This window comes from Pezoporus wallicus, unplaced genomic scaffold (genome assembly GCF_028554395.1).
Source record: "Pezoporus wallicus isolate ANWC-B61680 ecotype Strahan unplaced genomic scaffold, APGP_CSIRO_Pwel_v1 contig_13954, whole genome shotgun sequence".
NCBI classification, from domain to species: Eukaryota; Metazoa; Chordata; class Aves; order Psittaciformes; family Psittacidae; genus Pezoporus; species Pezoporus wallicus.
In genome coordinates, this window is record NW_026638000.1 from 3,180,886 (window position 1) to 3,193,934 (window position 13,049).

A 13,049-nucleotide genomic window follows, 5' to 3' on the forward strand; every position below is an offset into this window, starting at 1 on the left:
TTAGGGAGGAAATACAGTTCAGGCTTTTATAAGGCAAATGTACCCAACACAGATCATTTTAATATGTTTTTTAAGTACAATATAATATGTACAATATGTCATAAAGAGGAAAATATTTTAAGTTTATTGTAACCAAAAATTGAAATAAAACAGTAATGGGCTTTATTCCCAGATATTTAGTTCTAGAAATCAAATTATTTGGCAAGGAAGAAGTGCTCCAGTATGACTTTTCAAAAGAGTTCAGATGGAGCTCTTCTGAAGTTCCTTTGCTAGTTTGGATTAATTCTGTCCTCTATATGAGAGTCTTGTCAGCTCTGATTTTTGCCTCTTTTGGTCCTAATTTTGAGGGTATCGGTCACAGAGCATTAAAGTATAATTACAGCTGTAGAAAATAATCTCTCTTTTTTCTCAATGTGAATTGACAGCTTTTCTAATAATATAATGCATATTAACCTTTTGTTTATTATTTGTTTCATGGAGTCTTTCCACTGGCTAATGTATATATAGAAACGATAAGAAGCAAACTGTATTACCAACAAAGATCAAAATGAGAGTAGTGTTTATGAAAGTCTCAGTATAGTCAAAAAGAAACAGTGTGTGCTTAAGGTCCATAACAACATGATATTTCCTACTATACATGCAATAAGTTGAAATGAACTCAAGCTACAAGTCGCAGCATGATGTCCTTTGTTTTCCATGATGCAACTGTGTCACAGAAGCATCTTGCTTTTGGGAAGCAAATACCAGCAAACGGAGCTAAACACCCGAGCGGTTTAATTGTGCTTTGATGTGATGTCTGGCTTAATGTGAAAGATGCTCTGGGTGTCACAGGGCAGCGAGCAGCACCTATGATTAGATTTGATCTATTCTGCTTAATGAGGCCTATTAATAATACCTTGGTATTCTTATTTCAGAAATTGCCCTCTCTGTCTAATGAGGTGGAGAGCCCAATAAAAAATTAACCATGCACTCTTAATGAACTTTTAAATCTCTCCAAGGCGATTATGAATTCCATGGTTCAAGTGACAAACTGAAGGAGCGTGAGGAGGAGGATGAGCAGGAGGGAGCCAGCAGGGTAACGCTATCCATGGCTCACTCACCACATGCTACTCATGGGCAAAGCGATGCGCTCAGGCAGCCAGAAGCCAGCTCCCAGTCTGAGAAACACCCGCCAGCCCCACGGACACTGCGGGTAAACATCCATTCACTGTGCTTAACAGGGGGATTGGTTTTGTAATTATTATTTTTCCTTTTTCTTTTTTGTTATTTTTATTTTATGGATATTGTTTATTTCCTGGGACATGGCTGAGGGAAGAATCATAGAATCACAGAATCGTTAGGGTTGGAAAGGACCTTGAGATTACCCAGTTCCAACCCCCCCCGCCATGGGCAGGGACACCTCACACTAAACCATGGCACCCAAGGCTCTGTTCAACCTGGCCTTGAACACTGCCAGGGATGGAGCATTCACAACCTCCCTGGGCAACCCATTCAAGTGCCTCAACACGCTCACAGTAAAGAACTTCTCATTATATCTAATCTAAACTTCCCCTGTTTCAGCCTGAACCCATCATCCCTTGTCTTATTGCTACAGTCCCTGACGAAGAGTCCCTCTCTAGCATCCTTACAGGCCCCTTTCAGATACTGGAAGGCTGCTATGAGGTCTCCATGCAGCCTTCTCTTCTCCAGGCTGAACAGACCCAACTTTCTCAGCCTGTCTTCATACAGGAGGTGCTCCAGTCCCTGATCATTCTCATGGCCTCTTCCGGACTTGTTCCAACAGTTCCATGTCCTTTTTCTGTTGAGGATGCCAAGATTTCCTTGGTTGTCTGGTTGTAAAAGCTGCCCGTTTCAAGCCCCAGCTGCCACTCCTGCAGAGGAGCATCTTAAAAATTCAGGGATTTACAAATTTTCCAAAGACACTTTTGAAGTTGTACCTCAAAACTGCCAATTTCTATGAGCAGCCACCATAGGTGCGGATAGGACCCTGGGCTGATACCGAGCCCCAGATGTGCTTTCTTGTCTTCTCTGGTGCACGTTAAAGACCAATCTCCACTCATCCTTTCTGTCTTAAGACATTCCTGAATGTTGAAGCAGCCTTTGACTGGAAAGCATTTTGCTTCTGGCTCATCTGTGAATAGATCTGCATGACAATCTAAATAAACTGGAAAGCTTGTGAACTGTCAGTGACAAGCTGCTTTGGCGATAGGGTGAGACAAGGAAATAGGCAAAACATCAAGAACTTGGATTTGGATAACTTATAAAATATGTGACTCAAAACATATAAACATAGAACAATATGACATATTACATATAAAAATATGTAAGTCTAAAATATGTAATTCAAATATGTGTTCTGGAAATCGGGGTTTTTCAAAGGTTCTCCTTTGTCTGATGTGGTAATGTCACACCAGGGCAGCTTTCTGACTGTGAAAGGAAGTAAAGACAGATGGAAAGGCAGTTTGCTAACTTTAGTACAGATGAGCAGTCCCTTTCATTGATAATCTCTGACTGAACCCAGTTAGATGCATATCACCTTTTTCCTTCCTTTTGACTCTTTCCAATGAAGCAGTTTCCCTGTTTCTTGGATGTAGTAATCATAAAGGTCTTTTCCAACTTAATTGATTCTATGTAGGAAGCATTAGAAATCCACAAGCCTCAGTTCATCTGTCGTTCACGAGAAAGGCTGAAGAGGCTTGAAGAAATGGTCCAGCTGAGGAAAGCCCAGCAGAGAGAAACTCCTTCAACCAACCAAGGAGCTCCTCCTCGCAAGTCTGCCTCAACATCCACTTCGAGCAGAAGAAAGCAATTCACTGTTCCTCACCCTCTCAGTGGTAAGCTGAATCGTGACCAGCAACTGGTCTGTAGCTGTCTTTGAACTCTTGCCACATTTATAGTGTTTCCATATTAATTTTGTGACACGTTTCTGTTTCACCCCACCAATGCTCCAGCATCTGTCCTAATACTCAAAGCAGAAAGTTTCTGAAGCACAGAGATGGGTCAATAGGAATAAGATCTTTTCTGTGGCACTGGAAGGAGACCACCTTGGTGCCTTTCTGTCATTGTCACATGCAATTGTGTTCAGCATGGTTCAAGTTGCTGCTAGTTGTAGAGATGATAGCAATAAATAGCATTTCACACCTCTCACAGCTTACAGAAGGAATAGTTGTAGGGAGAGAAGTGACAGGTAAAGGGATAGGTGGGATTTGGGAGTAGGAGTCCCAGTCCAGTCTTCATAGCAGCTTCAAATGTGGACTTGCCACTTGACTCATGGAGCACTCAGCAGCGAGCTGTCTGTGGAAGAGCACTTGTCTGCCCAGAGCTGTGTGCAAGGCTGCTAAATCAGTGCATCTAAACTCTGATTTCCTCATTCAAGTTGATTATGTTGGGCTATTACCCTAGTGGTAAAAGGACTTAATATCCAGCGAGTAAAATAGTTCTCTCTGAGAAGCTCCCTCCCAATAGTACCTCTGTAAATATTATCTAGACACAGGATATTCAATAAATTACTTTTGATTTTCTTTCTTTTTTTTCTTTTTTTTTTTTTCTTTTAATTGCCATCTGGCTGTTACTTAATTCAGTTGACTAAAGGAAAAGATTGATTTGATTGATTGCCATTGCTCTTTACACTTTGGTTTTAAATCTGGCTGTTTGAAGCCATGTTATTCCTCTGAAGAGTAAATCAATAGAAAACACTAAATGAGATGGGCCACCTGGAACAAGCAGGAAAGAAAACCTTTGATGTCCTCAACACTGGGAAACACTTCCTGGGGAATGAGATTAGGTGCAGGAAAGCTGGGTCTAGTCCCCATCTTGGGCTCTTTTCCTGCTTTGCACTGCAGAGAACCAATTGCTTTCGCTACAGCTGTGCTGTTTGTAGTGGTATGATAGCATCTATCTTTCATCAGGTAGGAAATGTGTTTTTATAGTAAGAACTAAATAAACAGAAGTAAACAAAGCACAAAACACAAGTTGTATTTAAAAGACTCACTAAAATCCATTCCCCCACCTCCATTATCCAAGTTAATTTCCCTGGGTTGAGAGCTCTCGGGGCCACACTGCCCTGCAGTGCTGGGGCTCTGCACCAGCACCAGAAAGCTCTCCCAGCAGTGGCACAGGCCAGGAGTTAGTCATATATCTTAGAAGAAATGGCAAATATCTCCCCCTTTGGTTGGCTTCAACAGTCCCTCAAACCATTCTCCAAATACATTATGAAACAACAAAGAAAGGTTGAACCTATTTCTCCTGAAATTATAATTAAAGATTAATCTTTATGCTTGCTTAACGAGCAATAAAAGCATAATATTGAAATATATTAATTATTCAAGTAAATTACTATTTCCCTCTTTCAGCGGCTAGTCTTTGAAGAGAAATTTGTCTAAAGAGAATCTTTAGTTTCTGCAACACATCTGCCCTCATGTAATTTTCTGTTTGTGAGATCTTCATATTTTTGTAATGACAAAAGTGTCACTTTAAGCATAACTGTGATTAATATTGGAAATCCTAGACCCCCAATAAAGCACAACTGCATAGGCTGCAGTCCAGAGGGCCGTGTAGGAGTGTACCAAGCGTATTTAATTTGCTCCGAGTCCTGACAGTTGGTATTTTAGGGCTTCTCCTGGTGGATGCTGTTGTGCAGAAGGATTAGCAGCATCATTAATGAGGCCCAGAGTGGAGGGTCTTGGTTTCCTACCCATGCTCCCAAGTTTTTCTTGCTTGCAGAAGAGACAAGGGCTTCTCTCTCATGCTCACGAAGGATGTCTGTGTTCTTCTGATGTCTCTGCTGATTACATCCCCATTCCACCAGGGTCGCAGCCTCTCCTTCCCTTCCTTTGTTGTCATCATTATTCTGTATTCTCTGGAAAGGCCATTTTAGCATGTAAAATGTGCTTTTACAGCAATGAAGGTCTTTGTGTCATGTATTAGAAAACAAAAGGAAAATGGAAGGAAAATGCAACTGTAGGGGTGCAAGAACAGTTCCATTTACTGAGGTGAGATGTGGACACCAATATCCCAGTGATTTAAGGATGCCATTTCATATTACAGCCTGAAGCAAGGCAGACTGTGGGCACAAGCAGCAGTGTCACCGCCTGCTCTGTCTCTGCATGTGGCCCATCCGTGGCCCACCCATTTCAGTTGGATCAGTGAGCTGATATAGCAGGAGCTGCTTTTTACTTATTTTTAATTATTTTTTCTTAGGATTTTGGTTATTATTAATTAGGTTTCCCTCTTTGAGGTTCAGATCAAATGACTGGTCCAGCTCATCAAACAGTGGTGTGATCAGATGAACTGGCACAGGGGAGGCAGGAGGAAAGGTGGAAGGTGGTGAGGGAAGAGAGCAGCATTGCCTCCCAAAGCACACATGGCAGGGTTCATCCCTGATTCTGTATTTCAAAACCAGTTCTTCAAGTGGTAAAGAGCCTGCGGTTTATGCAGGGGTCAAACTGGCCAGAAGAGCAAAAATACCATCCTACAGCGTGTCTGTATGTCATGGAGTCCTGTAATGGTTTGGGTTGGAAGGGACCTTAAAGCTCATCCAGCTCCAACCCCTGCCACGGGCAGGGACACCTTCCACTAGAGCAGCTTGCTCCAAGCCCCTGTGTCCAACCTGGCCTTGAGCACTGCCAGGGATGGGGCAGCCACAGCTTCTCTGGGCACCCTGTGCCAGCGCCTCAGCACCCTCCCAGGGAAGAGCTTCTGCCTAAGAGCTCATCTCAGTCTCCCCTCTGGCAGGTTCAAGCCATTCCCCTTGGCCTGTCCCCACAGGCCCTTGTCCAAAGCCCCTCTCCAGGTTTCTTGTTGACCCCTTTAGGTACTATCCAAACACAGTAAGTCCTGAATGCCACCTCCATCTCTGGTTGTACCTGGGTTAGTCAGCTGTGGTCCAGAAGTGGATGACTGTGACACCAACCCTGGGAACAGGGGCTGTGGCTGAGGCTCAATGTTGTGTTATTGCAATCGTTGCTTTCCAGGGTACCCTCCAGTTGTCCGGGGTGCCCTGCCCTATGTCCTCCTTACAGTGCCATGTATATTCCTGTAGTCATCTGGAAGTTTATGCCTCTTGCAGCCATGTATAAAGACGAAAACAGTGATGATGACTAGACCTCAGTCATCATTAGAAGTCAAGGGAACTGGGCAGCTCTGTAGACGCAAGACAGTTGCTTTGCCACATCCCCATAGCCACTGGCATTTTATTTGGTGGTTCTTCTGTTTTCCCTGCTAGTCTTAAGAAATCTCTCCCAGCCACAGATAGCCCTCAGGTTTTTTGGTCTTGGGAAGCAGGCAGCTTTTCCACAGCAACACACATTGAAACAACCCTTGAAATTAAGAACCCAAGAGAGTAAAATGATGACCCGGAAACTTGCTTAAGTATACAGAATTGTACTGATGGCACCTCTAGGCTTCAGAGTGTGATCTTGTGGTTGCCTTTTTCAGTTTGATGGTTTCCTGCTTTCTCGTTTTTCCTCTTTCCTGATGTCTTTGGGATTTGTAGAGGTAGAGCGCTGAGGCTCCAAGGTTCACAGGGCTCATTGCCAGGACGCCCTCACACACTTTCAAACAGTCTTTTTCCTAAGAGCAATTTGTCTGATGAGTTTAATTTCCACTGACCCCAACACAGTGACCCCAGGGATGGATTAGAGGCACTTCTGTGGCTGGGTGCAGAAGCAGCATGTGTCTGTGCAGCCCCGAGGTGCTCGCAGAGCTGGTAGCTGCAGCACACTTACTGCAAGCACTGGCAATGGCATTAGTTATTGAATTAGTTTTCCACCACCCAAGTCTATTCCCTGTCCATTCCCCACATGCACATCCATGCCCATGGGGGAAGGCAGCACAGGAGAGGTGGGATTGTCCCCTTGGACAATCTGCTGTTGTGGCAGATGTCAATGGGGATTAAACCACAGCCTGAGGCTTTTTCTCTTTGCACTGGACAAGTTTGTTGCAATTATCTCTCTGAAATAAGCTTGTTTATGTGCTTCTGAACTCAAAGCTTTTGTTTCAATAAAATGGTTTTCACCCAGAAATAAGAGCACTGACCTTCAGAGATTTTTCTCCATCCGAGATTATTCCATCAGACTGAAGTGTCTTTACTGAAAACATGAAAAGATTAGCTAGGACTAATCATTCCAGTGTTTTGACAGTGTTGTTACAACTTTAGTTTCTTAAAGGGAGAAAGAAATAATTGGCATTCGACATCATTCCCATACAAATACCAACATCTGTGCAGTTCCCGTTTAACCTTCCCATCCAAAACCCCCCAAGTTGTTTTAATTGTAAGTCATGGGCAGGATTTTCCGAAGCCCTGAAAGGAATCTTAACAACACGAAAGTGTTGATCCTGCAGAAGGTTTTAGCATCACAAGAGCACTTTGAAGGCAGAGAACCTGCAACTCTCACACTCGCTTTTGTGCAGTGCAATGTGTGCTGCTGCATTAGGAGAGTGCTAATTAGTCCAAGATAGACTACTCGGCTGTTGACTATGTCGAGCAAATTAGACATCCCACTGTGATGAACTGAATAGAAACAATGCCCAAATAACTGGATTTAAATCTCCAAAACCTTAATGTAATTACTCCAGTGACAGGACTACCAGCTGTTTATAGGCCTTTAAGTCTGCATAATGAACAGCCTTGTGATCTTAGTGTACGCAAGCACTTTGAGGGCTTTCAAGGAAATTTCTCAGGCACATATGGTTTTTTCTTACCTTCCATTTTCCTTCCCTTTGCAAGGGTGGTGGTTCATTGGAAACGGCAATGTAAGTTGAATGTTAGCGTTCAACCCCTGCCATGGTGCCTGCTGTGTTTTCTCTGGATTTGTTTCCAAATCCTGTATCTTTAGTACTGCTTCGGAGTCAGGTTTATACCTCCTCAGTAGTGAATGTAAACCTCTTCAAAAAGCTTTCTTGTAACTGCAAAAAGCCTGGGGGGGGGTGAGGATTGCTGTTTGTTTGCTGGTGTTTTCAAGGGGTTGGTTTCTTAAGAAGCTTTAAGCCAGGGAGGTTTTTGTTTGGGCTGTGGAGAGAGGAGGAGATGGTAATCGCAGGATTTACAGTAAGTGCACAGCCAGCAAATCCTGCAGTTGTTAATGTGCATCCCTTGTGGTCTTCAGATGTCGTTGGTGGCTGAGGAGATGTCTGCAGCCGCCAGCACATCTCTAATCACGTGTGATTTCAGTTGTGCCATTTCTCAGGTTCCTTTTCTCCATCACTCACAGTTAGCAGTAGTGCCCCCGACCGTGTTGGCACCAGGTTTCTTGGTCAAGGCTGACAGCTCTGAATGAAGACTAAGCTGCAGCAAGGTAACTGAATTAGGAAGAGGAATGACCTATTTTTGAGATAGTATTCTTCATCACGTTTATTAGAGCAGTGGCGATGAGTCAGCACAGCAGTGCATCATTGCAGGTCATTGGCACTGGGTGACAAGGTCCCTTGGGAGCCTGATGCTCAGACTTACTGTGACGACAGGGGAAGAGGTGATGGAGTGAATGGGGTGGCATCATGTCCCCTCTGTGCCCTCATCCTCATGAAGGGGGGAGATAGCCAGCCCCTGTGCAAGGAAGGTGGCAATAAATCGGAGAATCTTCAAATCTGAAGAGCTTTCTGCATGATGATGGCAGCATTGAAATTATGTGCCCTGTCATGGGTGACTCACAAAGTTCAGTCAGTTTGCTGGGGGAGAATTTCATTGGAGTCTTACAGTAGCCAAATAGGAAACTGAATTTCTGGTGATGGACATTTTAATCCAGGAGTAAAATGTCTTTTCATCTATGATTTCAGCTATGATTAGAAATTGTAGCATAAGAAGTTAGGATTAAGGAGCTGGGGCAAATTTTACCAAGGATTGAATTAAGACTTCATAAATTTACAAGATCTGTCATACCTTCTTTCATAATTGCTATTTTCTGCAAGTATTTTATGCTTTTCAAAACTACATGCTCTAATCAAACAAAAATGACTTAGAAAGGCCAGGTAAGATGCAAATTAATTAGAATCATAGAATCATAGAATAGTTAGGGTTGGAAAGGACCTTAAGATCATCCAGTTCCAGCTCCATCCAGATCCATCCTGTCCCCCATGGGCAGGGACACCTCACACTAAACCATTGCACCCAAGGCTCTGTCCAACCTGGCCTTGAACACTGCCAGGCATGGAGCATTCACAACTTCCCTGGGCAACCCATTCCAGTGCCTCACCACCCTCACAGGAAAGAATTTCCTCCTTAGATCCAATCTAAACTTCCCCTGTTTAAGTTTTAACCCATTACCCCTTGTTCTGTCACTACAGTCCCTAATGAAGAGTCCCTCCCCAGCATCCCTATAGGCCCCCTTCAGATACTGGAAGGCTGCTCTGAGGTCTCCACTCAGCCTTCTCTTCTCCAGGCTGAACAGCCCCAACTTCCTCAGCCTGTCTTCATACAGGAGGTGCTCCAGCCCCTGATCATCCTTGTGGCCTCCTCTGGACTTGTTCCAACAGTTCCATGTCCTTTTCATGTTGAGGACCCCAGAACTGCACACAATGCTCCAGGTGAGGTCTCACAAGAGCAGAGCAGAGGGGCAGGATCACCTCCTTCGACCTGCTGGTCACGCTCCTTTTGATGCAGCCCAGGATACGGTTGCTTTCTGGGCTGTGAGCGCACACTGAAGCTGCCTCATGTTCATTTTCTCATCAACCAACACCCCCAAGTCCTTCTCCTTGGGCTGCTCTGAATCTCTTCTCTGCCCAACCTGTAGCTGTGCCTGGGATTGCTCCGACCCAGGTGTAGGACCTTGCACTTGGCATGGTTAAACTTCATGAGGTTGGCATCAGCCCACCTCACAAGTGTGTCGAGGTCCCTCTAGATGGCATTCCTTCCCTCCAGGGTATCAACCCAACCACACAGCTTGGTGTCATCGGCAAACTTGCTGAGGGTGCAATTCTTTTGCTGAATGAAATCCAAGAACGTTCAGGTATCATTTGGACAGAGTGGACTGAAATCTCCTGCATGATGCCTGAAAATAGTATGAAAAAGGGGGGAAGGGAGGGGTTCTTTCATTCTTCAAAACAGCTTTTTCAGACATACAAGTGATGTTTTCCATTGTTAAGGCTGAAATATTAAGGAGGACCAGAAGTCTCAATAGGATAGACCTGAGCAGCTGGAAAGCCCATAAACCATCTCTTGGGTGAAGGACCCCTTTTGAGCTTCAGCATTTCTCTGAGATGAGCAGGAAGTTCAAATCTTCAGCATCAGACTTTTAACTAATGGATTATTACACTTCTCATAATACCAAAACCTCATCTTTTGACTGCAGCTGAAGTAATTCATTGCATGAAATCATGGACATACAATGTGCAAAGGTTTGTGCAGCACCCCTGCTCATAGGCGCTACTTTATATTCCCCGGCTGAACTCCCAGTCCAGTGTTATGGGGATGCTAAGCTGAATGCCACCTTGACATTTATCTTAGCTTCAAGTCTAATTTATTTTTGAAGGGACCGTTGGTTTTAAAAAGCAGTATTTAAAATAATATTTTATATCATAAAATTTCTTTGGGTGAATGGGTTTTTAGTGAATTATTTTTCAGTTCAGTAAAAAAGCAGTTTAATAAGGAACTGCCTCTATGAGTGCTTTGCTTTTCAGGGACTGGCGACACATCCTCAAAGGCACATTTTAGCTCCTAACACTTATAATTTGCATTTATCTTAGGAGAACACGTTATGCATATTCTGACAGACAGAGAGGTCAGCCTTTGATAAATTTTGCCCCTCTTTTTTTAAGTGTTTCAGTGATTTATTGGTAAATAGGAAGTCAGGGGATGGTTCCAACACAATCATTTTATCTGTTCTCTGTCTAAACATTTACTAACTTCCCGAGCAGGAAAGTTACTCATCCTGTCTGAGGTGCAGTTTAGCATTAGTTAACATATATTACCATGATGACCCATTTACCTTCATTTGCAAGTTGCTGAAATAGCTTCTTTCACCCGCTATGGAGGTGTTTTGGATACACTGTTGGTGTAGACACCAGAATCCCAGTAGTTTCACAAGGTTTGAATAAAACACCAGTGAAGTGTTTCCTGCCTATCTGTCAGTACCTCTTTTAACTGCAGGGCATCACTGGAAATGCTGAATGTCTGCTTTGAAACCCCATCTTTTCTAGCCGTTGGACTAGTTTTCTCCAAAAGTAGTAGAAAGCTATGAAACTTGATAAGGAACTTTGATAAAATGCAATTTGGAGTACTATCAACCTGGGGAATTGTCCGCCTTATAGCCCACTTTGATCCTTGCTTGGTAGGGAAGAATGTTAATTCAGGTCTTTGTGATGCGTTTGGCAGGTTATTATGGTTTCGAACATGTGCTGCTCTTCCACTTTGAGGTATACTCTTCTAATATTGAATATTGTAATAATGAATACACTTCCTAATATTGAATATTATTTAAATGCACGTACGATTTTTTTTCTCGTTTATACCAGATTTTATGTATTTTTCAGTACATTTCATAGAATCACAGAACAGTTAAGGTTGGAAAGACCTTAAGATCATTCAGTTCCAACCCCCCTGCCATGGGCAGGGACACCTCACACTAAACCATCTCACCCAAGGCTTCATCCAACCTGGCTTTGAACACCGCCAGGGAAGAAGCATTCACAACCTCCCTGGGCAACCCATTCCAGTGCCTCACCACCCTCACAGTAAAGAACTTCTTCCTTACAAAATATATATATATTACATTAACCAATATATAATATATATATATTATGTTTTTGAATTCTAATCCTAAAACCCATTGAGGATTAACCTTACTTCTGCTTGATGCTGGCTTATGATTTTTTTTCTCATACATCGCTACCTGAGAGTGAGCTAAGCCATACTATGTGGATGTTTAGCCACAAGTGTTAACCTTTTGACTCCATGCTGCTTCACAAAGGGTACTTTTGGAACCAAGGTAGAGTTCTGTTTTTCTTGGAGGATTTTCCTCAGAGTTTCTTTCTAATCCTTCCCTTCAAAGCCACCTGCACAGCCACACACGTTGTTCCAGGCAGAATCACCAGGGTTTGATGCCCTTCAAGACCATTTCTGTGCCATCAGGAGAGGATTATTCTGGAGTTAGAGCCTTATGCTCAAGCACCAATTTTAGATTGGGTATAAGGAGGAAATTCTTTACTGTAAGGGTCATGAGGCACTGGAATGGGTTGCCCAAGAAAGTTGTGAATGCTCCATCCCTGGCAGTGTTCAAGGCCAGGTTGGACAGAGCCTTGGGTGCCATGGTTTAGTGTGAGGTGTCCCTGCCCATGGCAGGGGGGCTGGAACTGGATGATCTTAAGGTCCTTTCCAACCCTAACTATTCTATGATTCTATTCTGTGATTCATCAATAGAGCTTTCGGGTTCTGCAGTGCCTCCCAGCACAGAGATGAGCTTGTCATGCTGTTTACAAGATAGGTCACTGGCCTGCAGATCCCTGGCTGGTTTTTTTCATCCCTCACATGTTCTGGTGTCTACACACAGAGGTCTGGAAGTGTTAATGTGTCATTAACAGCTTCTATTTAGGAAAAAAAAACAAGGGGGAATCCATAAAACAATTCATTTTGTACCAGAAATCCTATGCCTGAAAACTCCCTGAATAAGAATTCATAATGTTCCTATGCACTGAGAGCAGATGTCACTCCCAGTGTACAGGAAATCATATGAAACTCAGGCTCTGCACTGGCTAGTCGAGCTGTTGGGTAATATTGCATCTCAGGAGAGATTTGCCTTGACTTACTGTGTGATGGCTTGGTGGAGGTGGTGCAGCTTCTTCTGGGGTGTTATTTCCAATGCCCTCAGCCTCTCTTCTGTGCCCAAGTACAGGGGAACACATAGAACTGGTTGTTCTATGAGGGATCTCGTACTGAGGACCACATAGGCAAAAAAAAAAATGCCTGGATTTGCTGTGCAGCACGAAGTGCCTCCTGCTTTTGTTTTGGCACTGCAGAGAACCCATAGGGATGGCTCTGTATGATTTCAGACTTATCCCATACCGTTCTCCAGGTTAGGGGTACATGCCTTGAGGGAAGGGATGCATCCTGCAGTCTTGAG

At 43.6% G+C, this 13,049-nt stretch overlaps 1 protein-coding gene across 1 annotated transcript in view; it reads left to right on the forward strand.

The window, feature by feature from the left end:
- Positions 1–13,049, forward strand: part of CUNH10orf90 (chromosome unknown C10orf90 homolog) — a 69,957-nt gene that overhangs the window by 52,917 nt on the left and 3,991 nt on the right. Inside the window, exons 5-6 of the mRNA XM_057408691.1 lie at positions 999–1,192; positions 2,636–2,834. Coding sequence (XP_057264674.1) covers positions 999–1,192; positions 2,636–2,834 — 393 coding nt within the window. The remainder of the gene's footprint in view (positions 1–998; positions 1,193–2,635; positions 2,835–13,049) is intronic.